The sequence below is a fragment of the Pongo pygmaeus genome, chromosome 19, assembly GCF_028885625.2.
Source record: "Pongo pygmaeus isolate AG05252 chromosome 19, NHGRI_mPonPyg2-v2.0_pri, whole genome shotgun sequence".
NCBI classification, from domain to species: domain Eukaryota; kingdom Metazoa; phylum Chordata; class Mammalia; order Primates; family Hominidae; genus Pongo; species Pongo pygmaeus.
In genome coordinates this window covers 2,231,551-2,259,520 of record NC_072392.2, presented here as the reverse complement: position 1 = coordinate 2,259,520, position 27,970 = coordinate 2,231,551, and the positions used below count along the sequence as shown (strand labels likewise).

The following is a 27,970-nucleotide window of genomic DNA, read 5'->3' as shown; positions in this document are numbered from 1 at the left end:
TTTCTTCCCTAAACCATTGAACATTTGATTTTCTTGTCATTGGACCAACTTAGGTCATACTCCACTCCTGGACTGAGCTTCTTGGCTTAGGAAGGAAATCAATGTTTTTTACTGTTAAGTGGCTTTTTTTTTTTTTTTTTTTGTGACAGAGTCTTACTCTTGTCACCCAGGCTGGAGTGCAGTGGTGCAATCTCAGCTCACTGCAACCTCTACCTCCCAGGTTCAAGCAATTCTGCCTCAGCCTCCTGAGTAGCTGGGATCACAAGCGTGCACCTCCACGCCTGGCTAATTTTTGTATTTTTAGTAGAGATGGGGTTTTGCCATGTTGGCCAGGCTGGTCTCAAACTCCTGACCTCAGGTGATCTACCTGCTTGGCCTCCCAGAATGCTGGGATTGCAGGTGTAAGCCATCACACCCGGTCAACACTTCTTATTTGTCCTTTTTTTTTGAGGTGGGGGGTGCGGGGAATGGAGTCTTGTTCTGTCGCCAAGGCTGGAGTGCAGTGGTGAGATTTCCGCTCACCGCAACCTCCACCTCCCAGGTTCAAGAAATTCTCGTGCCTCAGCCTCCTGAGTTGCTGGGACTCCTGGTGGACACCACCGCGTGTGGCTAATTTTTTTGCATTTTTATTAGAGACAGGGTTTTACCATGTTGGCCAGGCTGGTCTCGAAATCCTGACCTCAAGTGATCTGCCCACCTTGGCAGATCCCCAAGTGCTAGGATTACAGGCATGAGCCACCATGCCCAGCCTGATCTGTCTATTTTTTTTTTTTTTTTTTTTTGAGACAGAGTCTTGTTCTGTCGCCCAGGCTGGAGTGCAGTGGCGTGATCTCGGTTCACTGCAACCTCTGCCTCCTGGGTTCAAGCGATTCTCCTGCCTCAGCCTCCCGAGTAGCTGGGACTACAGGCGTGAGCCACCATGCCTGGCTGATTTTTTGTATTTTTTTAGTAGAGACGGGGTTTCACTGTGTTAGCCAGGATGGTCTCGATCTCCTGACCTCGTGATCCTCCCGCCTCAGCCTCCTAAAGTGCTGGGATGACAGACATGAGCCACAGCGCCCAGCCTGATCTGTCTTTTTGATTATAGCCATCCTAGTGGGTAAAAAGTGGGATCTCATTGTGGTTTTGATTAGGATTTCCCTGATGGCTGATGATGTCGAGCATCTTTTCCTGTGCTTATTGGCCATTTGTAGATCTTCTTTGGAGAAATGCTTATTCATATCTTTTGCTCATGTTTAAATTCGTTTATTTTTCTTTTTATTGTTAAGTTGTAAGCATTCTTTATAAGCAAGTTCCTTATTAGATAGTGATTTGCAAACATTCCCTTCCTGTGGGTTGTCTTCTCAGTTTCTTGATGGTTCCCTTTGCAGCTCAGAAGTTTTTAATTCGGATGAAGTCCAGTTTATCTGTTTTCTTTTTTGTTGCTTATGCTTTTGTTGTCATGTCTCAGAAAGCATTGCCTAATCCAAGGTCATGAAATTTTTTTCTTAGGTTTTCTTGTAAGGATTTTATAGTTTTAGCTTTTACTTTTAGGTCTTTGATGAATTTTGAGTTAACTTTTCATATGGTATGAGGTAAGGGTGGATTAAATATTTAAATGTGAAAAGCAAAACCATGAAAATGCTAGGAAAAACATAAGTAAATATTTGTTTAATCTTTGGGTGGATTTTCTGTACAGGAAAAAGAAAGCATAAAGAAAAAGTGACAGATTGGGCTTTATAAAAAGGTAAACAATTTTCATGTTTAACCACAAAAATGCAAAGTAAAAGACCTGGGAAGAAATAGTTGCATGAAGTAGCTGTTTGAAATAAAATATTTTAGTGGCTATGATTTTAAAATCCTAAATCTAGCATACTATTTGGAAAGTAAAAATTGCAACTAAACATTCTAACTTAGAGATAGATTACATTCAAACTTGGTTCTTGGGGTGTACACATTTTTCACCAGGGTTTTTTGTTGTTGTTCAGGGAGTAAACTCACGAAATCCTCGAAGACCTCCACCTAGTTCTGTTAATACAGGAGGTATCACAGAGATCATGGCAGAAGGAGGTGAATTAGAATTTGTTAAAAGGATCATCCATGACAGTCTACAACTTAAAAAAAGATTAAGGTAAGTCTGTTTTTACAACATGGAGTCCATTTTTACAACATAGGAATATTTACCCCCTATGTAGTTTTTTTTTTGGTGGGAGGGACAGAGTCTTGCTCTTGTTGCCAGGCTGGAGTGCAGTGGCGTGATCTCAGCTCACTGCAACCTCTGCCTCCTGGGTTCAAGCTTTTCTTGTGCCTCAGCCTCCCAAGTAGCTGGGATTACAGGCACCTGCCACCTGTAATTTTTATATTTCTAGTAGAGACGGGGGTTTCACCATGTTAGCCAGGCTGGTCTGGAACTCCTAGCCTCAGGTGATCTGCCTGCCTCGATCTCCCAAAGTGCTGGAATTATAGGCATGAGCCTCCGTGCCCGGCCTCCCCTATGTAGTTCTAAAACAAACTATGTCACTCAGAGCAAAAGTAATCCAAGTGGTCAGAAGAACAAACAGATAAAGATTGCAGGCTGGGCGTGGTGGCTCACGCCTGTAATCCCAGCACTTCGGGAGGCCGAGGTGGGCAGATCAGAAGGTTAGGAGTTCAAGACCAGCCTGGCCAATGTAGTGAAACCCTGTCTCTACTAAAAATGTAAAAATGAGCTGGGTGTGGTGGTGGATGCCTGTAGTCCCAGCTACTTGGGAGGCTGACGCAGGAGAATCGCTTGAACCCAGGAGGCAGAGGTTGCAGTGAGCCGAGATCACGCCACTGCACTCCAGCCTGGGCGAGAGAGTAAGATTCCTTCTCCAAAAATAAAAATAAAAATAAAAATAAAGATTGCAAAGGTAGTGGCTCCTACAATCTGCGAAGACCGTGTTTCTGAGGATGTTCCATGCCTTTAATTGATTAGTGTTTACTGTAATCATGTGTATTACATACATAGGAAAGAGGAAAATACCGTATGATTGTATTGCTCCCATTAGGATGGTCCTGTGGTGGAACAAAACTGATTCAAATATGGCTTTTGATTAGAAAACAGATGGGTTCAGTTCCGTCCCATGAACCAGAATAAATTTGTTGCCTCCTCCTTTCAGCAATTTAGGTTCTTGGAATCAGTCTCCCAAACAGTGACAGATGTGAGGACACTGAGCTGTCAAGAACTTAATGAAGGGAAACTGAGATCACTAACCAGTTGCAGAGGAGGGTTAAGGCCATTCCTTTTGAAAGCTAATTATTTTGGACAACACACCTGTCATTAAGCAACATAAGGTACTCAAAAAGAGCTATTTGTCTCGCTTGACTTCTCACCCTGCCACATGTTGTTGAAATGATGGATAATATGGTAGTTCAAAAACTAAAAGAGCTTTCAATCCAAGGATTTAGCTTTGGGACATAGGGAAGGTTTTATTTATTATTATTATTGTGGTAAATACACGTAACATAAAATTTACCATCTGTATTAGTCCATTCTCACTGCTATAAAGAAATACCTGAGACTGAGTAATTTGTAAAGAAAAGAGGTTTAATTAGTTCACAGTTCCACAGGCTGTACAGGAAGCATGGCTGGGGAAGCTTCAGGAAACGTACAATCATGGCAGAAGGTAAAGGGGAAGCAGGCACATCATTACATGGCCAGAGGAGGAGGAAGAGAAAGGAGGAGGTGCTACACACTTAAACAACCAGATCTAGTGAGATCTCACTCACTATCACCAGAACAGCAAGGGGAAATCTGCCCTCAGGATCCAGTCACCTCCCAGCAGGCCCCCTCGCCAACACTAGAGATTACAGTTTGACATGAGATTTGGGCGGGGACACAAATCCAAACCGTATCACCTTCTAAAATTTTAGAGTATAGTTTAGTAATGTGAAGTACATTCACATTGTTGCGCAAGCAGTCTGCAGAACTCTTCATTTTTTGTAACTATAACTCTGTACTCGTTAAATACCTCCTCATTCTCTCCTTCCCTGAGCCCCTGGCAACCATCATTCTGCTGTCTGTCTCAATGAACTTGACTACTCTAGGTAGCTCATACAAATGGGATCATACAGTATTTGTCCTTTAATGACTGGCTTTTTTCACTTTTCGTCATATTGTCAAGGTTCATCTGTGATGCAGCATATTTCAGGATTTTCTTCCTTTTTAAGGCTGATATGCCACATTTCGTTTATCCATTCATCTGTTGATGGAGGATACTTAGGTTGCTTGTACCCTTTGGCTGTTGTGAATAATGCTATATGAATGTGGGTGTATAAATATCTCCTGGAGACCCTGCTTTCAATTCTTTGGATGTAGACCTAGAAGTAGAATTCATGGATAGGGGAGACTTTTTTCCTATATGGTATTGTCCTCTTTTCTGTCTATGTAATATAAATGATTATAGGAAACAAAATCACTTAAAGACATAAGAAGGCTGGGCACGGTGGCTCACGCCTGTAATCCCAGCACTCTGGGAGACTGAAGCGTGTGGATCACCTGAGGTCAGGAGTTGGAGACCAGCCTGGCCAACATGGTGAAACCCTGTCTCTAGTAAAAAATACAAAAAATTAGCCGGGCGTGGTGGCGGACGCCTGTAATCCCAGCTACTCGGGAGGCTGAGGCAGCAGAACTGCTTGAACCTGGGAGGCAGAGGTTGCAGTGAACCAAGATTGTGCCACTGTACTCCAGCCTGGGCAACAGAGCGAGACTCCATCTGAAAAAAAAAAAAAAAAAAAAAAAAGACAGGAGAACATCCTCAGAAATGAAAACATCCTCAGAAACAGGGTCTTTGCAGGCTATAGGAGCTACTACCTTTTCAATCTTTGTTTATTCTTATTCTATAAATCTTTCCTATCTCCCAAAGGTAGAAAGCTGCTTATTTTATTAAAGACCAATTCCAAAATCATCAAATGTCCTGATTTTTTTTTTTCTAGACAGAGTCTCACTCTACTAGGGCGAAACGGGGTTTCTCCATGTTTCTCCATGTTGGTCAGGCTGGTCTCGAACTCCCGACCTCAGGTGATCTACCCACCTCAGCCTCCCAAGGTGCTGAGATTAAAAGCATGAGCCACTGCACCCGGCCCCCATGCACATTTTTATAGTTGACATCATGTTTATACAACTGTGTGACTCACATTTCAGAGTGCTGTGAAAATTGTGTATTTTGAAGCTCTAAAAAATAAGAGATTATAAACAGGTACCTTAACCCTACCATCTGTTCTTATCCCTCTAGAATGTTTTTTCCCTTGTCCCTGAAGAAATACAGGAACTAAGCAGAATTTGCAGCGTTATGGGGTGAAATAAGTTAAATGTGTTGGACTGACCTTAGGATGGCGCTTGTGATGCCTTGCCTTCCTTGGGAGGTTAATGTCTCACCTCTGTCATGCTCAGCAGCAGTTACAGTTTCGTTTTGTGTCTTAAGGAATTTTGCAGCTAAAAAGACCTTGAGAGGTAAAGTTATCCAACCTCTTGGTTTACAGACTAGAAACTTAGAACTCAGATATCCTCATTCTAGTCCAGTGGTCTTTCCATCACCCCTCGCAGCCTCTGCAGCTCTAAGCTGCAGTTGGACTCTGTGAAGAGCCTTTCTATCGTTGATGAAGATTTACAAGTGCTTGTCACCCTTACTTTGGCTTTTTTTACCTGTGGCTTGAGCTTACTTAATAGCTTTTTTTTCTCTCAAGTGACTCACCTAGGCCAGGCACAATGGCTTACACCTGTAATCCCAGCACTTTGGGAGGCTAGGTTGGTGGATCACTTGAGCTCTGGAGTTCAAGACCAGCCTGGGCCACATGGTGAGACCCCTTCTCTACAAATAATACAAAAATGAGCTGGGTGTGATGGTACGTGCCTGGAGTCCCAGCTACTCGGGAGGCTGAGGTAGGAGGCTCGCTTGAGCCCAGGAGGTCGAGGCTGCAGTAAGCTGAGATTGTACCACTGCACTCCAGCTTGAGTGACAGAGTGAGACCCTATCTCAAAAAAGAAAAAAAAAAAAAAAAAAGGACTCACACATCTAACCTTCTAGATAAATTACCAGACTTTATCAAACTCCTCATGGCCTGAATTGTGTGTGTGTGTGTGTGTGTGTGTGTGTGTGTGTGTGTGTGTGTGTGTGTGTGTGTGTCAGAGTCTTGCTCTGTCACCCAGGCTGCAGTGAGGTGGAGTGATCTTGTCTCACTGCAACCTCTGCCTCCCAAGTTCAAGTGATTCTCCCACGTCAGCCTCCCGAGTTGCTGGGATTTCAAATGTGTGCGCCCTAACTCAGCTAATTTTTGTATTTTTATTAGAGACAGGGTTTCACCATGTTGCCCAGGCTGGTCCCGAACTCTTGAGTTCAAATGATCTGCCCGCCTTGGCCTCACAAAGTGCCGGGATTACAGGTGTGAGTCACCACACCTGGCCCTGAATTTTTTTTTTTTTTAATTTCTTCTCCACACCATAATTTTGTATGTTTTGGATTCTCTCTTGTCATTGGTTATCAGTTCTATAACTGATGCCCTTTATGGCAATGATTTTAGGCTTTTCTTAGGAACCAGAGATCTGTATTCTACAAAGCACCAGCGTGTCCCCTGCCAGATGATGGATACTGCTTGGATTTGGATATAATCCACGTATTTGGGGATGGGTAATAAATTTAATAATCTGGGCCTAGGCTGGGCACAGTGGCCCATACCTGTAATCCCAGCACTTTGGGAGGCTAAGGCAGGAGAATCAGTTGAGCTCAGGAGATTGAGACCAGCCTGGGCAACATAGCAAGACCCCATCTCTACAAAAAATTAAAAAATTAGCTGGGTATGGTTGCACGTGCCTGTTGTCCCAGCTACGCAGGAGGCCAAGGTGGAAGAATTGCTTGAGCCTGGGAGGTTGAGGCTGCTATGAGCTGTGTTTATGCCGCTGCACTCCAGCCTGGGTGACAGCAAGAGCCCGTCTCAAAAATTAATAATGATCTGGGGCTTTTGAATGTCATTCTTTGGTTTGAAATTGTGATTTATCATTGGTAAAATGGAATGATAGTAGCTGTCTTGTAGAGTGGTTATAGAATTAAATGAATACATATTTGACATAATAATAATACTGGATATTAAATAGGGTGATTTTTAACTCTTTTTTTTTTTTTTTTTGAGACAGAGTCTCGCTCTGTCATCCAGGCTGGAGTGCAGTGGCACGATTTTAGCTCACTGCAACCTCCGCCTCCTAGGTTTAAGCAATTCTCCTACCTCAGTCTCCCAAGTAACTGGGATGAAAGGCACGCGCCACCATGCCAGCTAATTTTTGTATTTTTAGTAGAGATGGGGTTTCAGCGTGTTGGCCAGGCTGGTCTCAAACTCCTGACCTCAGGTTATCCGCCTGCCTCGGCCTCCTAAAATGCTGGGATTACAGGCGTGAGCCACTGTGCCCAGCGGATTTTTAACTCTTGACTATTCTAGGAGGGTTGCAACATGTAGCATAAATGTTAGATGACTTTTTTTTTTTTTTTTTTGAGACGGAGTCTCGCTCTGTCGCCCAGGCTGGAGTGCAGTGGCACGTTCTTGGCTCACTGCAACCTCTGCCTCCCGAGTTCACGCCATTCTCCTGCCTCAGCCTCCTGAGTAGCTGGGACTACAGGCGCCCGTCACCACGCCCAGCTAATTTTTTTTTTGTATTTTTAGTAGAGATGGGGTTTCACCGTGTTAGCTAGGATGATCTCGATCTCATGACCTCGTGATCCACCCACCTTGGCCTCCCAAAGTGCTGGGATTACAGCCGTGAGTCACCCTGCCCAACCGACATTATTATTTTTATAATTTTGTTATCTCTTAAACAATATAACCACACTTACAGGAAATTAGAAAATGGAGAAAGCTGCTTTGGCATTAAAAAAAAAAAAAAAAAAAGGCCAGGTGCAGTGGCTCATGCCTGTATTCCCAGCACTTTGGGAGGCCAAGGGGGGCGGATCATGAGGTCAGGAGATCAAGACCATCCTGGCTAACACGGTGAAACCCCATCTCCACTAAAAATACAAAAAATTAGCCAGGCGTGGTGGCGGGCACCTGTAGTCCCAGCTACTCGGGAGGCTGAGGCAGGAGAATGGTGTGAACCCGGGAGGGGGAGCTTGCAGTGAGCTGAGATTGCGCCACTGCACTCCAGCCTGGGTGACAGAGTGAGACTCCATCTCGGGGGGGAAAAAAAAAAAAAGACACTGGGCGTGGTGGCTCACATGTAATCACAGTGCTTTGGGAGGCTGAGGTGGGTGGATTGCGTGAGATCAGGAGTTTGACACCAGCCTGGCCAACATGGTGAAACCTCGTAACACTGTCTCTACTAAAAATACAAAAATTAACTGGGCATGGTGGCATGCACCTGTAATCCCAGCTACATTGCAGGCTGAGGCAGGAGAATCACTTACCTGGGAGACAGAAGGTTGCAGTGAGCTGAGATTGTGACAGTGTACTCCAGCCTGGGCAACAGAGCGAAACTATGTCTTAAAAATAAATAAATAAATACAAAATAAGTAGCTTGACAGTCCGGGTGTGGTAACTCATGCCTGTAATCCCAGCACTTTGCAAGGCTGAGGCTGAGGATGGCTTCAGGCCACGAGTTCAAGACCAGCCTGGGCAACATAGCAAGACTCTGTGTCTACAAAAAATCAGCCTGGTGTGGTGGCATGTTCTTGTAGTCCCAGCTACTTGTGAGGCTGAGGCCTGAGGATCACTTAAGTCCAGGAGGTCAAGGCTGCACTGAGCCATGATCACACCACTGCACTCCAACCGGGAAAACAGAACGAGACCCTGTCTCAGTCAGTCAGTCAGTAGCTAGTGAGCTTAACAACAGTCCATAATTAACTAATTCTTTATTATTGGGCATTCAGAGGTTTTCTTGTTTTCACTGTTAAAAAGAACATACCACTTCTTGTTTCTTACTGAACTGCCATCTGTTGAGGTTGTTATGAATGGCTACGTTTGACCCCTGCTTTCATCTTTGATTGGGACCCAAAGTAGGGTTGTCAGTCAATGAAGGTGTTTTGGGGTATCATTACAAAGAATTGTGCCCCTCAACTAACTTCCTACACAGATACCAGAGATAGAGAAGTACTGGGGACAGATGGTGTACCAGCTTGTTCTCCAGGTAGTGCAGCGTTTTTGCAATTAAAACACGAAGGAACATTTCCCAGTTGTGAGCTCCACAGGGGGTAGATGCTATTTTGATTTTTCCTTCATACTAAGGTAGGAAAAAGAAGGATAAGCAACCTGAAAGATAAGGGACTACTTTATTTTATTTTAATTAATTAATCAATTTATTTTTGAGACAGGGTCTTGCTCTGTCACCCAGACTAGAGTGCAGTGAGTGGCATGATGACGGCTCACTGCAGTCTTCACCTTCTGAGCTCAAGCAATCCTCCTGCCTCTGCCTCCTGAGTAGCTACGACTATATGTGCACAACACCATGCCAGGCCAATTTTTGTATTTTTTTGTAGAGATGGGGTTTTGCCATGTTGCCCAGGCTGGCCTCAAAGTCCTGGGCTCAAGTCATTCCGCCCCACCTTGGCTTCCTAGAGTTCTGGGGTTACAGGCGTGAGCCATTGCACCTGGCCCTACCTTATTTTCTTTAATGAATTAGGTTATATGCATTTCATCATTTTAACTCAGGTATCGTGCTTAGTTTAATCCCTTTCAGGATTGATATGGCAGCCTTGTTGATTGGTGTCTGCTCTAAGGTCTCAGGGAGAAAAGATTGGATCCAGCAGCTTGCGCCGCAGTGAGCTATCTGTGTCAGCTTACATGGCATTTCCGACTAGTGACATAGTCACTGCTTGGTTCTGCGTTAGCTGGTGAAAGAAGAGAATTCTTAAAATCAACAAGCATGTATTTTGAGTTCATCTAACAGTCTACAAAGGAATAACAGGCTGGGCGCGGTGGCTCACGCCTGTAATCCTGGCACTTTGGGAGGCTGAGGTGGGTGGATCACCTGAGGTCAGGAGTTCAAGACCAGCCTGGCCATCATGTTGAAATCCCGTCTCTACTAAAAATATAAAAAGTAGCTGGGCAGGCCAGACACGGTGACTCATGCCTGTAATCCCAGCACTTTGGGAGGCTGAGGCGGGCGGATCACCTGAGGTCAGGAGTTTGAGACCAGCCTGGCCAACATGGTGAAACACTGTCTTTATAAAAATACAAAAAGTAGCCAGACATGGTGGCGCATGCCTATAGTCCCAGCTATTTGGGAGGCTGAGGCAGGAGAATCGCTTGAACCTGGGGGGCGGAGGTTGTAGTGAGCCAAGATAACGCCATTGCATTCCAGCCTGGGCAACAGAGTGAGACTCCGTCTCAAAAAAAAAAAAAAAGTACCTGGGCATAGTGGCACGTGCCTCTGTAATACCAACTGCTTGGGAGGCTGAGGCAGGAGAATCGCTTGAAACTGGGAGGCAGAGGTTGCAGTGAACTGAGATTGCGCCACTGCACTCCAGCCTGAGCAACAGAGCGAGACTCCATCTCAAAAATAATAAATAAATAAATAAATAAATAGGATAACAAATTAAAAGCCTTGGTTCCACTTGCTTGTTATAATGTAGTCTTTTGGCTGGGCGCGGGGGCTCACTCCTGTAATCCTAGCACTTTGGGAGGCCAAGGTGGGCAGATCACCAGAGGTCAGGAGTTCAAGATCAGCCTGGCCAACATGGTGAAACCCCGTCTCTACTAAAATACAAAAATTAGCTGGGCATGATGGCGGGTGCCTGTAATCCCAGCTACTTGGGAGGCTTGGATGGGAGAATTGCTTGAACCCAGGAGACAGTGGTTGCAGTGAGCTGAGATCACTCCATTGCACTCCACCCTGGGTGGCTGAGCAAGATTCCGTCTCAAAAAAAAAAAAAAAAGAAAATAATAATAATATAGTCTTATCCAGTCAAAAAGTGAATAATTAAAATCACTTATTAATAAGAGCATAGGATAAAAGTTTATTTTTAGTTATATAGATTCAAAATTTATGATAGTTTAAATAGTAAATTTTGAGATCAGGTGGACATTGGGGCTGCTCCGTTCAATATCTAGGGGCATTTGTTCTGGTAATTTATTATAGGCAGCAAGGTGCTGGATTTTACTACTTAGAGAACTTTTTAGGTAAGGTTCATAATTGCTTATACCCCAAACCTCTGCTTTCCGTTTTTCTATATTATACTTCACTTTAGTTTTTAATAAGTTTCTAAATAACCATTCCCCACTGAGGGGAAAAAAAGTTTTTTGGAGAAATGGTAAATTCCATTTCTGAGTTAGGGTAAGTACACAATGAGCCTGGAATATCTTCTAGTACCAGAAAGTAATGATGTACTCAAAAAATGACATGTCAGAAGAACCTAGAGTGCGCTCAGGGCAAAGCTGGGGACAACATGAGTTTCAAGATGAGTAATGACAATAATGACTTATAACCCATTGAATAAGATAAAATACATACAGGGGATAGAGTGAATGCCGATGAATAAATATAGAAAGAATAATAAATGTAGACTATTATATTATTTCTAAAATAATGTAATAGCATTTTTCATACTTTTAAAGTTAGATTTTTCATTTATGTTATTTAGTGTATGAGGTTGAAATACCAGATTGCCAGTCTTCAATAGTTTCTGACCTATAAAACAGTTTTTGACGTATAAAAATGTCAGTTTCATACAGTTTTAACCTAATTGGTGATTTTAGAAGCTCTTAAATTTTGCAACAATCATAGTAATAATTGATTCGTGGAACAATTGGCAAAGGGAAATTTGAAAAGGAACAGGATAACTACCTAGTTTCAAAGAACCACCCCTTCCCCCTTTAGGTTACTTACAGTTACAAAGAGAAATGTGGGAGTTTACAAAGTAAAGAGTTTGCTTTGGAGAAAGCACAGGCCGCCTCCCTGACCAGGTGCTCATCTCCTGATGTGATGCACCTGGAGGGACAAGCAGCGCCTCCGTGCTCTTCACGCCAGAAATGTGTCATCTGAATCCAACGACGTGGAAACTTCTGACACACCCAATTGAGGGATTGTGTAAAATCAGCTCCTCAAAAACATTAAGATCATGAGAGTAAAAGAAGACTGAGGAACTATTCCAGATTGAAGGAGGCTAAAGAGACATGACAAGTACACGAAATTCGCAATCCTAATGGGCCTTGCATCAGGGGAGAAAATTGGGATAAACAGGTGAAATTTAAGTGTGGACTGTATTCCAGATAATAGTATTGAATGAGTGTTAAGTTTTAGCAATTTGATAATTCCTCTGTGGTTACAAAAATGAATACACTTGTTTCCGCCTGGCGCAGTGGCTCACACCTGTAATCCCAGCACTTTGGGAGGCCGAGGCAGGTGGATCACCTGAGGTCAGGAGTTCAAGACCAGCCTGGCCAACATGGTGAAACCCCATCTCTAGGAAAAATACAAAAATTAGCCTGTTGTGGTGGCACACACCTGTAATCCCAGCTACTCTGGAGGCTGAGGCAGGAGACTCGCTTGAGCCTGGGAGGCGGAGGTTGCAGTGAGCCGAGATTGCACCACTGCACTCCAGCCTGGGAGACAGAGCAAGCCTCTGTCTGAAAAAAATGTCTTAAAAACAAAAACAAAAACAAAAAACTACGCGCTTTTAAAATGGACGTGCCAAAATGTTACAGTTAATGAGACATGATGATGTCTGTAGCTGATTCTCAAACAGCTTAGGAAAAAACACATAGACACAGAATGAAGGAAGATGTAATTGCTGAATCTGGGTGAAGGGTATACTAGAGTCATTTGCGTGAATCTTGCAACTCTTTTGAAAGTTTGAAATTATTTCAAAATAATTTTTCTTGAAACCTACCATCTCAGAGGAATTCCTAAATGTTGTAATAAGTAGAGTGCTACTTTCATTGTTAAAATAGTTTAATGGATTCAAAGTCTCTTGGGTGACTAGATCTTCCTTTTCTTCATTTTTTTTTCCACTTGCATTTTGATTAGTTGTCACAAGATGCCTGTTGAGAGTAGCTAGGATCTAGTGGGTAGGCATATTTAAAATGTGCAGCTAAAATAGGATTTTTAACACATCCAATGACTTCTGCTTTTTCCATAACAAATAAAACTGTTGCTGAAAACAGTGTATATATGACATTCAGTCTGAAATGATTCGCAGTGTGGTATTCAGTTTAGTGCAAAGGTTAAAAGAAATATGAACTCCCTCCCGAGTGTCTATTAAGTATCAGTGCCATGTTTATTACTAGCCTTTCTTGTCTTCTAAATATTTCTTTTCCTTCATCTCCTGAAGAACCTTACAGTATCTTTTTTTTTTTTTTTTTTTTTTTTTTTTGAGACAAGGGCTTGCTCTGTCATCCAGGCTGGGGTGTAGTGGTGCAATCACTGCTCACTGCAGCCCTGACCTCCCAGGCTCAAGCGATCCTATCACCTCATCCCCCCTAGTAGCTGGGACCACAGGCATGCACCACCATGCCCAGCTATTTTTTGTAGAGATGGGGTCTTGCCATGTTGCCCAGGATGGTCTTGAACTCCTGGGCTCAAGTGATCCACCTGCCTCGGCCTCCCAAAGTGCTGGAGTTACAGATGTGAGCCACCAAGCCAAGCCAGTATCTTTTTTTGTTGTTCTAGGCCACTTCTTGGCTTCTGATAGCTCTGATCTATCTAATCTGTTGAGGAATGCTAGTTTTAAAGGAAAGTGTTAATTAACCTGTTTTATGCTGTTATCGTGTCAGCACTAATTGCTCCTGATTTCTCTTCCTTCATCTTGTTCATAATATACCCAAGGCTTTAAATTCCTGGTTAATGAATCCTCCATTTATACACTTTCTTTTCTTTTCTTTTTTTTTGGAAACAGTATCTACCTCTGTCACCCAGGCTGGAGTGCAGTGCCACCATCTCAGCTCACTGCAACCTCCGCCTCCTGGGTTCAAGTGATTCTCCTGCTTCAGCCTCCTGAGTAGCTGGGACTACAGGTGCGCACCACCACACTAGCTAAATTTTTTTGTATTTTTTAATAGAGACAGGGTTTCCCATGTTGGCCAGGCTGGTCCTGAACTCCTGACCCCAAGTGATCCTCCCACCTCGCCCTCTGAAAGTGCTGGGATTACAGGCGTGAGCCACTGTGCCCGATGATACTTTCTTAAAGGGAACGTATTATTTTTCTTCTAAACATTTTTAAACCACCAAATGAAATTTATTATCCTTTAAATAACTTTACTGGGGTTTGTTTAAAGTAGTTTAGCTGTAACAATTATTTCTTTATTTTCAAAGGGAAAAAAGATTGCCTAAACAAAAATAGGTGCGGTCACCTCTTGTTGAATTCACAGTGAAGACAAAATATTTGTTGATGCTCACTATTTCTAAAGTAATATAATAGTATTTTTCATACTTTTAAAATAATTAGATTTTTCATTTATGTTATTTAATGTACGAGATCAAAATACCACATTGCTAGTCTTCAATAATTTTTGACCTATAAAACAGTTTTTGACATATAAAAATGTCAGTTTCATACAGTTTTAACCTAATTGGTGATTTTAGAGGCTCTTAAATTCTCTTAGAATTTTAGCCACTTGAAAATTCATCTTTGTAGTAGGCATTTTGTATATAAACAATTAAATATTGAATGTATATCCCTTAATCTGAAATTTCCCTTTTAATGCGATTAGGTGAATTTTGAATGACACAGGTGATTATAATGCTTAGTGAGAAAAGCAGGAGACAGAATATGTATTGTTAGTTTGGCTAAGCTGTTACAAAACAAGAAGGAAACATGTAAAACATTACGATATGGTTAACCTTACTTTATGTGTATTTGAAGGTATAAGATAATCACATTTATAAATTTATATATTTCAATCAGTCGTACTGAGGTAAACTTGAGTAACTCCCATTTAAGTGTGCAGTTGGATGAGTTTAGACAAATGTGGAACATTTCTATCACCCTAAAAAGTTTCCTGTTCCCCTCTGCAGTCTGTCCACACTCTGCTCCCAGCTTCCTGTAGCCCTGATGTACTTTCTGTCACAACAGTTTTGTGTGTTCTAGACTTTTCATACAAATGGAGTCATAGAAAATGTAGGTTTTGATTATCTGCTTCCTTTCACGTAGCAGCATATCCATGCTTTTTTTGTGTCAGTGGCCTGTCCCTTTTGTTGCTAAATAGGCTGAGTATACCGCAGTTTGTTCATCCATTTGCCAGCTGAAGGACATTTGGGTCATTTCCAGGTTTTGGCTAGTAGGAATAAAACTGAATATTTGCTTATAATTTTTTGTGTCTAATTAAATTTTCCTCCATCTTAAGTAAATACCTGAGAGTAGGACTCCTGGTCCTGTTGTAAGTGTATGTTTAACTTTATTAAGAAGCTGCTTTACAAAGTGACTATACAGTATTTTACATTCCCACCAGCAATATCTGAGAGTTTCCGTTCACACCATTTGGTACTGTTGTCACCTTTTTAAAATGTATCTGTTCTAACGGGTAGGTAGTGGTATCTCATTATGATTGGAATTTGCATTTCTCTGGTGGCTGGTGATAGGGTGCATGCGCATGTGCTTGTTGGCCATTCCTGTATCTCCTTTTTATTGGCTTATTAATCTTACTGACCGGTAGTTCTTTATAGATTCTGAATACAGTCCATTGTCAAATGTGTTTTGCAAGTATTTCCTCCCAGTCTACAGTTGCCTTTCCATTTTTATAAATCTCTTTTAAAAAGACCAAACCTTTAGTGGCCTTTGTTTAAAATCAGCTGACCATGTAAGTTAGTTATTTCTGGACTCTGTGCCATTCTGTTAATCTGTGTCTATCTTATGCCAGTACCATGTTGTCTGAATTATCATAGCTTTGTAGAAGTCTTGAAATCCGGCAGTGTAAATCCTCTATCTTTGTTTTTTTTTTTTTTTCAAAATTGTTTTAAGCCAGATGTGGTGGCTCACGCCTGTAATCCCAGCACGTTGGGAGGCAGAGGCAGGAGGATTGCTTGCATCCAGGAGTTTGAGACCAGCCTGTGCAACATAGTCATACCCTGTCTTTATGGAAAAAAATTTGTTTTAGCTACTTGAAATCTTTTGCATTTCCATATAAATTTTAGCATCAGTTTATCGATTTTCATGAAAATGTATGGTTGGGATTGTGTTGAATTTATAGGTCAAGTTGGAAAGAATTGATACCTTAACAATAATGAGTCTTCCATTCCAACCTGGTTTAGCTATTCATTTATGTAGGTCTTCAATATCTTTCAGCTTTACACACATTATACGAACTTTATTCCTAAGTATTTTATGTATTTTCATGCTACCATAAATGGCATTTTAAAATTTTAATTTCTAGTTATGTATTGCTACTATAAGAAAACACAGTTGATTTATTTTATTAGTGTTTTCCCTTTTTTTTTTTTTTTTTTTTGTTGAGACAGAGTCTTGCTGCAGTGCAGCAACCTCTGCCTCCCGGGTTCAAACGATTCTCACGCCTCAGCCTCCCAAGTAGCTGGGACTACAGGCGCACACCACCACACCCAGCTAATTTTTGTATTTTTAGTAGAGACGGGGTTTCACCATGTTGGCCAGGATGGTCTTGATCTCTTGGCCTTGTGATCCGCCCGCCTCAGCCTCCCAAAGTGCTGAGATTACAGGCGTGAGCCACCGCACCCGGCCCCGACAATTGATTTTATGTTGACCTTTCATTCTGTGGCCTTGCTGAACTCACTTATTAGTTCTAATAGGTTTTTCCTGGATTTCATGGAGTTTTCTGCATAGAAGACCATGTCTTCCGTGATGTGAAGGCAGAAGTAAAGGCAGTTTTACTTCTTTCATTTCAGTTTGTATGCATTTTATTTCTTTTTCTTGCCTTACTGTACTGACTAGGATCTCCAGCACAATTCTGAATAGAAGTGGTGAAGAGTAGCCATCTTGCATCATTCCCAATCTTAGGGCAGCTTTATCATACTTTGACCGTGATGATGTTGGCTGTTACAGAGTTTTTTGGTTTGAGGTTTTTGTTTGTTTGTTTCTTAGATTCACTTTATTAGGTTGAGGAAGTTTTCTTCTATTTCTAGTCTGTTCAGAGTTTTTAATCATGAATGATGAGTTTTGTCATGAAAAAGTGTTGACTTTTTCCAAATGCTCTTCCTATGTCTATTGAAGTGATAATGTGGTTTGTCCTTTTTAGTCCATTAATACAGTGACTTATAGATATTGATTTTTGAATATTGAACCAGCCTTGCCTTCTTATAGTAAATGCCCCTTGGTTATAATGTATTATTCTTTTTGTATATTGCTGGATTAAATTTACTAGTATTTTATTAAGGATTTTAAAACCTTTTTTATTTACCTTTTATTTTATTATTTTTTTAATTAACTAAAATTTTTTTTTTTTTTAAGATGAGTCTTACTCTGTTGCCCAGGCTGGAGTGGAGTGGCACCATCTCAGCTCACTGTGACCTCTGCCTCTCGAGTTCAAGCAATTCTCCTGTCTCAGCCTCCTGAGTAGCTAGGATTACAGGTGTGTGCCACCACACCTGTCTAATTTTTGTATTTTCAGTAGAGGCGGGGTTTTGCCATATTGGCCAGGCTGGTCTCAAACTCCTGACCTCAGGTGATCCACCCACCTCAGCCTCCCAAAGTGCTGGGATTACAGGCATGAGCCACCACACATATAAATCCCTGGCCTTTATATGCATTTTATTTTTAGTTGACAAATAATAGTTGTATGTTTTTTGGGGGTACAAGGTGATGTTTTAATATACAGTCATGTGTTGCTTAATGAGGGGGGAAATCTGAGAAGTGCATCATTAGGTGATTTTTTTGTTATTGTGTGAATGCCATAGATGATATAGCCTACTACACACCTAGGCCTATAATGTAATCATAGCCTGTGTTTCCTAGGCTACAAACCTGTACAGCATGTACAGCATGCACAGCATGGTATTACATACCATGGGCAGTTTTAGCACAATGGTAAGTTTTGTGTATGTAAACATATCAAACATAGAAAAAGGACAGTAAAAATTAAAGATAAAAATGGGCTGAGCACGGCGGCTCACACCTGTAATCCCAGCACTTTGGGAGGCCAAGGTGGGTGGATCACGAGGTTAGGAGATGGAGACCTTTGTGGTTAACATGGTGAAACCCTGTCTCTACTAAAAATACAAAAAATTAGCCTAGCATGGTGGCATGCACCTCTAATTCCAGCACTTTGAGAGGCCTAAGTGGGCGGAACACCTGAGGTCAGGAGTTCAAGACCAGCCTGGCCAACATGGTGAAACCCCGTCACTACTAAAAATACAAAAATTAGCTGGGAGTGGTCGGGGGGGTGCCTGTAGTCCCAGCTACTCGGGAGGCTGAGGCAGGAGAATTGCTTGAACCCGGGAGGCAGAGTTTGCAGTGAGCCAAGAGCACGCCACTGCACTCCAGCCTGGGCGACAGAGCGAAACTCCATCTCAGAAAAAAAAAAAAATGGTCCACCTGTGTAGGGCACTTACCATGAGTAGAGCTTGCAGGGCTAGAAGCTGCTCTGGGTGAGTCAGTGAGAGAGTGGCGAGCGAATATGAAGGCCTAGAACATCACTGTATAGTATTGTAGACTTTATAAACACTGTACACTTAAGCTACACTTTATTTTTTAAAATTGTGCTATGACGTTGCAACAGCTACGACATCACTAGGCAATAGGAATTTTTCAACTTCATTTTATTTTATTTTATTTTATTTTACTTTATTTTATTTTGAGACAGAGTCTCACTCTGTATCCCAGGCTAGAGTGCAGTGGTGTGATCTCTGCTCGCTGCAACCTCCACCTCTGGGGTTCAAGCTATTTTCCTGCCTCAGCCTCCTGAGTAGCTGGGATTACATACAGGTGCCCACCACCACATCTGGCTAATTTTTGTATTTTTAGCAGAGACAGGGTTTCACCATGTTGGCCAGGCTAGTCTTGAACTCTTGGCCTCAAGTGATCTGCCGCCTTAGCCTCCCAAAGTGTGAGCCACTGTGCCCGGCCTCAACTCCATTTTAATCTTATGGGACCCCCTATTGTAAGTGCCATCTGTTACTGACTGAGATGTCCTTATGTGACTCATGGCTGTATGTGTTTATTGTTAAATAATTCAATCATACTAACATATTCCTCACCCAATTTTTTGTGTGGTGAGAACATTTTAAGTCTAATCTTTTAGCAATTTTGAAATATGTAATATGTCATTATTAACTGTAGTCACCATGCTATGCTAAAAACTAAAACTTATTCCTGCTGTCTGACTGAAACTTTGTGCCCTCCCACCAACATCTTCCCTTTTCCTAGCTCACCCTCCCTTGTTAAGGATTTTTAGATCTTAGGTTCATGAAGGATACCTGGTCTATACTTTTCTTATCATTATAAGAAATAAGGCCAGGTACGGTGGCTCACCCCTGTAATCCCAGCACTTTGGGAGGCCAAGGTGGACGGATCCCACAGTCAGGAGATCGAGACCGTCCTGGCTAACATGGTGAAACCCCGTTTCTACTATAAAAAAAAAAAAAAAAAAAAAAAAAAAAAAAAAAAAAAGCCGGGCGTGGTGGCGGGCGCCTGTAGTCCCAGCTACTCGGGAGGCTGAGACAGGATAATGGCGTGAACCCAGGAGGTGGAGCTTGCAGTGAGCCGAGATCGTGCTACTGCACTCCAGCCTGGGTGACAGAGTGAGACTCTTGTCTCAAGAAAAAAAAAAAAAAAAAGAAATGATACGATTTGTTGATGTAATACTGGCCTTATAAGATGAGTTGGGGAAGTGTTCCCTCTTTAATATTTTTTGGAAGAGTTTGCATACAATTAATATTATTTCTTCCTTAAATGTTTAGTAGAATTCACTAGTGAAGTGACTTGGGTCTGGAAAGTTTTTAATACAAATTCAATTTCTTTAATTGATAGAGAACTATTGAAGTTATCTATTTCTCTATCGTGCATGGTGGCTCGTGCTTGTAATTCCAGCACTTAAGAGAGGCCGAGGCGGGAGTTTAAGACCAGCCTGGCCAACATGGTGAAACCCTGTCTCTACTAAAAATACAAAAGAAAATTAGCCGGGTGTGGTGGCGCATGCCTGTAATCCCAACTACTCAGGAGGCTGAGGTGGGAAAATCGCTTGAGCCCGGGAAGTGGAGGTTGCAGTGAGTGGAGATCACGCCACTGCACTCCAGCCTGGGCAACAGAGTGGTACTCTGTCTCAAAAACAAAAAAATTAGTTGGGCGTGGTGGCACACACATATAATCCCAGTTACTTGGGAGGCTGAGGCAGGAGAATTGCCTCAACCCGGAAGGCGGAGGTGGCGGTGAGCCCAGATGGTACCACTGCACTCCAGCCTGGGCAACAAGACAAGACTATCTCAAAAAAAAAAAAAGAACTATTCAAGTTATCTATTTCTTCCTGAGTAATCTTGGGTAGTTTGTGTTTTTGAAGCAATTTGTTTCATCTAAGTTGTGAAATTTATTGGCAAAAAGTTGTTCTATACCCTCTTCACACCCTTTAATACCTGTAGGGTCTGCGGGATGTCCCCTCTTTCAGTTCTGATACTGAGAGTTCCGTCTTCTTTTTTTCTTGACTTCAAGAAAATTTGTTTTCATAGAACCAGCTCTTGGTTTCATTATTCTTCTCCATTGTTTTCCTGTTTTCTCTTTCCTCAGTTTCTGCTCTAATCTTTTTTTTTTTCCTTTCTTCTTCTTACTTGGGTTTCATTTGCTCTTGTTAATTTGCTTTACAAATTGTAACTCCGTCAGCGTCTCTGAACTTTGATCTGTGTCTCATCAACTCAGCAAGACGTCGGACTGTGTTTGAATTTCTTTTCCCTGTACTGCAGTCTGGGAATTTCCTTCTAGGAAAGCTCTAGCAAATGCAGGCTTACCTCATTTGTTTCTGGGACTGTGGGTCTGCACTGCCAGTTATCCAATGTCTGAAAAACAGCTATTTTATATGTTTTGTCCAGTTTCCTGGTTGTTTATGGTGGAAGGGCAATTCCCATAGTAACTAATCTTTCATGGGCTGAAGCAGAGGTCCTTTACAAACTTTTTAGAATAATCAGAAGCAATACATTCTATCCCTTTACCTTTTAATCAGTTCAGTCCAACTTCTCCACATTCCTTCTTCTGGATTTGTTTTTACTCTAGAGCAAATTGATTTCATGATCTGTTGAAACTCGAAGGCATTATCTATCCTTAAATTACTTGCAGATGAGGACATCTCACAATACAGGTTCCTGCTGGATGTAATTTTAAGTTCTCTTAGTATGATGTTTTTGTTGTTCTTTATTTTCTAATTTCTGTCCTAGAGCTAAATGGCCTTCGTTGTAAGCATGACAGATGAGACTTCTTTAATCTTTTTCCAAATATTTAATACATAGCCCTGAAGCATTGGAGAGGCTAAGTACATTTATTTATTTATTTATTTTTTAAGTTGCCTTGGGCTTGTTTTCCATCATTAGATTTGGTCTTTGTCGAAATACATTGTATGTAATTCTTGGTATTTTTCACTTGCGACCTTACTGAATGTTTGTTACTGTTCTCATCTTATTCACTTGAATAATGCTTAGTTTAAAATTTTAACCACATAAACAGTATTTACTTGTCTGATTTTTTTTTTTTCCTAGATGGTATAGCTGTATGCTGGGAAAGAAATGCAGCCTGGCGCCTCTGAAGGAAGAGCTTCGCATACAAGGGGTGAGGCTTCCTCATTACTGTTCTCATGTAGCTACTTTTCTTTGTATCCATGGGGCACAAGTACAGTTTTGCTACATTGATATATTGCATTGTGGCGAAGTCAGGGCCTTCAGTGTAACTGTCACTGGAACAATTCATGTCGTTGTGCATGTCCTACCCACCAAGCAACCTCCCGTCACCCGGTCTCCCACTCCCCAACCACAAGTCTCCCTTTGCCCATCATTCCATACTTTGCTTCCATGTGGTACACATTATTTAACTCCCACTTAGAAGTAAGAACACGTGGTATTTGTCTTTCTATGTCTCAGTTGTTTCACTTAAGATAATGGCCTCCAGTTCTGTCCATGTTGCTGAAGACACAATTTCATTCTTTTTTATGGCTGAATAGTATTCCATTGTATATGTATACCTCATTTTTAAAATCCAATCCTTTGTTGATGGATGCTTAAGTTTATTCAAGTCCAGATATCTTTTCTTTCTTTTCTTTTCTTTTTTTTTGAGATCAAGTACTAGCTCTGTTCCCAGGCTGGAGTACAGTGGTGGGATCATGACTCACTGTAACCTTGAACTCCTGGGCTCAACCCATCCTCCTGCCTCAGCCTCCTGAGTAGCTGGGACTATAGGCACATGGCACCATGCCTAGCTAATTTTGTTTTTCTTTAGTAGTGATGGGGTCTTGCCATGTTGCCCAGGCTGGTCTCAAACTCCTGGGCTCAAGCAGTCCTCTCACCTCAGCCTCCCAAAGTGCTGGGATTACAGGTGTGCACCATTGCACCCCACCTAATGATTTCTTTTCCTTTGGGACCAAGTCTTCTAGTATTTTTTATACTTTCAGGTCTTATATTCAAGTCTTTAGTCCATCTTGAGGTTTTTTTCATATATCTACTGTGTTTTTTTTTTTTTTAGAAATGGGGTCGGGCTGGGCACAGTGGCTCACGCCTGTAATCCCAGCACTTTGGCAGGCCGATGCAGGTGGATCATGAGGTCAAGAGATCGAGACCATCCTGGGCAACATGGTGAAACCCCATCTCTACTAAAAATACAAAAATTAGCCAGGCATGGTGACGCGCACCTGTAGTCCCAGCTATTGGGGAGGCTGAGGCAGGAGAATCTCTTGAACCTGGGAGGCAGAGGTTGCAGTGAGCTGAGATCGTGCCACTGCACTCCAGCCTGGTGACACAGCGAGACTCCGTCTCAAAAAAAAAAAAAGATGGTGTCTTGCTCTGTCAACCAGACTGTAGTGTGGTTGCACAATCATAGTTTGCTGCAACCTCAAACTTCTAGGCTTAAGCAATCCTCCCGCTTCAGCCTCCCAAGTAGCTGGGACTGTTGGCACACACCAGCACGCCCAGCTAATTTTTAAATTTTTAGTAGAAACAAGGTCTCTCTGTGTTGCCCAGACTAGTTCAAACTCCTGTACTCAAGTAATCCTTATTTTTTATAAAGATAAGGTCTTGCTGTATTGCCCAGGCTGGTCTCGAACTACTGGCCTCAAGTGATCCTCCCACCTTGGCCTCCCAAAGTGCTGGGATCACAGGCGGGACCCACGCACCTGACCTGTATCTACTCCGATGGTAGTTTTGAGTATAGAATTTTCTTTATACTCTGAAACTCTAAATATGTTTTTTGTTTTGTTTTCTAAGTTCTGTATTTTTAGGGCTAAAATATATTTTTTATAGATTATTAAAACAAGGCCTTTTTTGACAATCATAGAGAAAGGTGGAGAAAAACAGGATAAATAGAATGTCAGAGAGCAACCAGAAATAAAAAAACCTGGTATCTACCACTGACCTCACATCGAACTCCTTTTTATTTTTAATTTTTTTTTAATTTTTATTTTTTACCATGCCTCCAAGACAAGTTCAACTCACTCCTTTATAGATCCAGAAACTCAAGCTACATAGGTTTAAGGGCTTGTTGTGGGCCATGCAGTTAGCTCTGGGGGAACAGCACCAGAACACAGCCTCGGTCCCATGTGCTTCCCACTAGGATGACATTCCACAAGAGCAGAGCCCCGTGCTCCTGTTTCAGAAGGCAGGTTGCAAGTAAGTACTCCCAGGCCTGGCAGAGTGGCTCATGTCTATAATCACAGCACTTTGGGAGGCTGAGGCGGGCAGATTGCTTGAACCCAGAAATTCAAGACCAGCCTGGGCAACACAGCGAAATCTCATCTCAACAAAAAAATACAAAAAGTTAGCCAAGTGTGATGGCGCGTGCCTGTAGTCCCCACTACCCAGGAGGCTGAGGTGGGAGGATCCATTGAGCTCGGAAAGTTGAAGTTGCAGCAAGCTAAGATCACGCCACTGCACTACGGTCTGGATGACAGAGCGAGACCCTGTCTCCCAAAAAAATTATTTTACATAAAATAAATACTCCCCCTGCCACTTCCACTTTCCTCCCAGTTTCTGGGGTTTGGTGTGAGTCAGAGGACTTCTCAGCAAAAGGGTCAGATGCACATCAGTGGGAGGAGCAGAGTTTCTGGTCTCTGGTTTCTCTCTGACGACCTATTCCCCCTCTTTTCCTCACAATACCATTTCTTGGGTAAATTGTGAGACCTACAAACTAGTTCCTTTACCTTTCCTAAAATCTGATTAATAAAACAGATTACCTACCTGTGTCTAGCCAGACTTTGGTTGACTTTCTTTCTAAAAAAGAAAACAAAAAATCACTTGAGGCTGGGTGTGGTGGCTCACGCCTGTAATCTCAGCACTTTGAGAGGTGGGCGAATCGCCTGAGGTCAGGAGTTTGAGACCAGCGATGGTGAAACCCCACCTCTACTAAAAATACAAAAATTAGCTGGGCGTGGTGGCCTGCGCCTGTAATCCCAGCCATTCGGGAGGGTGAGGCAGGAGAATTGCTTGAATCTGGGAGGCGGAGGTTGCAGTGAGCCAAGACCACACACTGCACTCCAGCCTGGGTGACAGAGCAAGACTCTGTCTCAAAAAAACAAAAAACAAAAAAACTCACTTGAATCATATTACAAATAATTCTCTAAAGAGCTGTGTTTTCAGTGTTTCGTATATTTGAACCTTCAAGTCATATCTGTAAATTCTCTTATGTTTTTTGGGAGGAAAAAATATAACTTCGTTGAGAGAGGATTTATTCATTCATTATTAGGCAGCTATCTATAACTGTTGTTTGATAATATTGTTTGTTAACTGATTAAAAAGAAGGATCAACATCATATGGCATGACGCAGCAGCCAGAAACATTGGTAGAATGATTGCGGTTTGATGAGATGCTGTCTTTGTTGGTTTCAGGTTCCTAAAGTCACCTACACTGAATTCTGTCAAGGTCGGACGATGAGATGGGCCTTAGCTTGGAGTTTTTATGATGATGTCACAGTACCAGTAAGTACAGACCTTGCTCAGCTTCACCACCTGCCAGCAAGCACATGGTGGGTTTTGGTCCGTCATAAGTGAACTGAATTGGTAGTGTCCTGTTTAACTGAAGTTTGCCCCAAATGCTTATGTCAAAATGGAAAGGGGTTGTAACCAAGACACAGTCCTAGAAGGCTGGTCCTGGAGACCATGGAGCCTTCCTCTGTGAGTCTGTACAACACGTGATTTTTGCTCAGCCGACAGAAATTTATCTTTTAGGAATTAAAAATTTGGCTGGGCATGGTGGCTTATGCCTGTAATCCCAGCACTTTGGGAGGCCGAGCTGGGCAGATAACTTGAGGCCAGGAGTTTGAGACCTGCCTGGCCAACATGGTGAAACTGTGTCTCTGTTAAAAATACAAAAATTAGCTGGGCGTGGTGGCACTCCTGTAATCCCAGCTACTAGGGAGGCTGAGGCACGAGAATTGCTTGAACCCAGGAGACGGAGGTTGCAATGAGCTGAGATTGTGCCACTGCACGCCAGCCTGGGCCACAGAGCAAGACTCTGTCTCAAAAATATTAAAAATGAAATAAAAATTTTTTTAGAAAACAAAAATTCAGGTAACATAACCTGTAGAAACATTTTGCAGGTATAATTACGCTGGTGGACATTCCTCAAGAATTGAAAGTGAGGTCTCTTTCTTTTCCTTACCACTGCCACTTTCCTAGAATAGCTGCCTCCTGGGGCTCCTGGAGAACGTAGAAGTTGACTTTTTGGATTGCAGGCTTTTGGTGTGTAACACTTGGGGATCATTCTAATGAAGGGTTCTGTCTTGGCTTTCAGATTAGCACTAGAATATTAACCATTTTTGAAGCTGGGTGATAGATCATTATCCCTTTCTATTTTGTATATGCTAGAACATTTTCTGGAATAAAAAGTTTAAAGAAATGATTTGTGGCCAGGCCTGGTGGCTCACACCTGTGATCTCAACACTTTGGGAGGCTGAGGCGGGCGGATCACTTGAACTCAGGAGTTCAAAACTAGCCTAGGCAACATGGTGAAACCCCGTCTCTGCAAAAAATACAAAAATTTTTGTATTTTGATGGCGCATGCCTGTAGTCCCAGCTGCTGGGGAGGCTGAGGTGGGAGGATCACTTGAGCCTGGCAGGTAGAGAGGCTGCAGTGAACCCTGATCGTGTCACTGCACTTTCTGCACTTCACCGTGGGGCAACAGAGTGAGATCCTGTCTCAAAAAAAAAAAAAAAAAAAAAAAAGGTTTGTTCACAGATGTCTCTTTGTCCTCAGTGCTGCTATAGGTAAAGGAAAACCACCTCTGAGCTGGCCAGACTGAATGATTTTCCGGGCAGTGCTGAGAGGCAGTGACAGAATAGCATCTGTTGCTTCTCACAGTTCCCTCCCAGATGTGGCTGGCTTCTTGTTGCCTGGAGATTCCCAGCTGAAGTGTCTGCACACACTGCCCAGCACGTGCTCTTCCACACACTGCTCAGCACATGCTCTTCATTTCTTAGTATGTGCGGGGACCTGACACCTGCTGCTTTGCTCCCTCAGCCCCTACAGTGGGCTTGTTCTGGGTGCTGTTCCTCCAAGCTCTTGGCTGCTCTTGGTCTCTAAAGTCATCTTACATGTTGCTGTGTGTCTGAGTCTCTTTTCCTGCTCTTGTAGGGTAGAGGAGTAGAGACATGTAGCACAAGGGAACAATTTGCAGATACTATCATGTTTCTGAAAACAGGAGCTTAAATTCGAGGTTGAGCCTGTCCTTCTCCTCTGCAGCTAGAAGTTCTGCTGGGTTCAAGCACACTCCCCAGTGCCATTTGAATGGCCCTTTCCATGAAGGGTAGACTCCTGGACAGTGCAGTAAAGTATCTAGAGGTTTGTGTTTGAAATAGTCTCTGGTTAAAAAGATGCTTCTCCTTTTTTGACACCCCTCACCACCCCGAAGAATTATCCTTTCTGTCATTTTCTAGAATACCAGGGCCCTCACACCACATGGTTAAAATCATTAGTAATGCTCTGAGTTATCCCCGTGGAGACACTAACAGCTGCAGCAAAGTGGAACTGCACCTGTTTTCAAGTGCTTTCTGCTTCCCCCGCCTCCCACACGTGTCGGCGCTGCAGGTGGAAGAGCGGATAACGTACCCTGGCACTCCACACCAGCTCCGAGACCGAGTCCTCCTGGCCCTCCTGCATGAGTAGCCTTGCCAGGTCCACGTAGTAAAGGGCACTGTTTCTGTGTTAACAAAACCAGCTTATTTTCAAAAGGAACCCCCTAAGCTTCCCTCCCCTCCTCTCCTCTGTTTTGGGGCATCCTTCAGCCCCATTCATAGTTCTCAACCATCAGAGAATGCTGAGGGCCCCAGACTCCCCGCCTGCCAGGGTCTTCCTCCCTCCCCACCACTACCCCAGCCCCAAGCCGCTAATAATGCACTCCCAAGTGTTCCATTAGACGCACTTCAGCCGCTACAGGAAAAAACGGCAATTCCTGATTTGTAGTAACCCAGCAACAGTTTCTTAGCGCTGCTGCCCTTGATCAGCAACTGCTTTCCCCAGGGGGTCGTCCCAGGGTACTCACGAGGTTTTTATTTGGCCGTCCTCTTGGTTCTCTTCCGTATTCCTAGACCTCTGTCCCCACCCTCGTTTTTTGAAAAGCCCATCTGACTTTCCCCCTCTTGCTCCTGTTGTGGGTGAGGAAGGAGGAGGATGCTGCTTTAGACAAGGAATAGAGCTAGTTAAGCAGAAACATTGACCTATTTCCCCACCCCCACTCCCGCCATTTTAGGGTAAATGTGCAAGTTACTATGGCAACTTCTGTTTTCACTTATCTCAAGCCTACTGACTCGTTTCTGTTGGTGCTGAATGCTGAAAAATTCTAATTCACTCGTGATTCAAGTGCCCACACTCAACCCAATCCTGTTGTCTGGATTTATTTTAGCAACAAAAAGACAGGTCCTAATGTTGATAGAATTTTGTTCCATAATTTCAACTAATGAATATAAGGAAGC

The 27,970-nt window shown here is 42.7% G+C and overlaps 1 protein-coding gene across 3 annotated transcripts in view; it reads left to right on the top strand.

Annotated features, from left to right (window-relative positions):
- Nucleotides 1-27,970, top strand: part of METTL16 (methyltransferase 16, RNA N6-adenosine) — a 96,109-nt gene that overhangs the window by 49,591 nt on the left and 18,548 nt on the right. For all 3 annotated transcript variants that reach the window (XM_063655739.1, XM_063655738.1, XM_063655737.1), the window contains 3 exons: nt 1,968-2,110; nt 21,560-21,629; nt 24,890-24,979. In XM_063655739.1, coding sequence (XP_063511809.1) covers nt 1,968-2,110; nt 21,560-21,629; nt 24,890-24,979 — 303 coding nt within the window. The remainder of the gene's footprint in view (nt 1-1,967; nt 2,111-21,559; nt 21,630-24,889; nt 24,980-27,970) is intronic.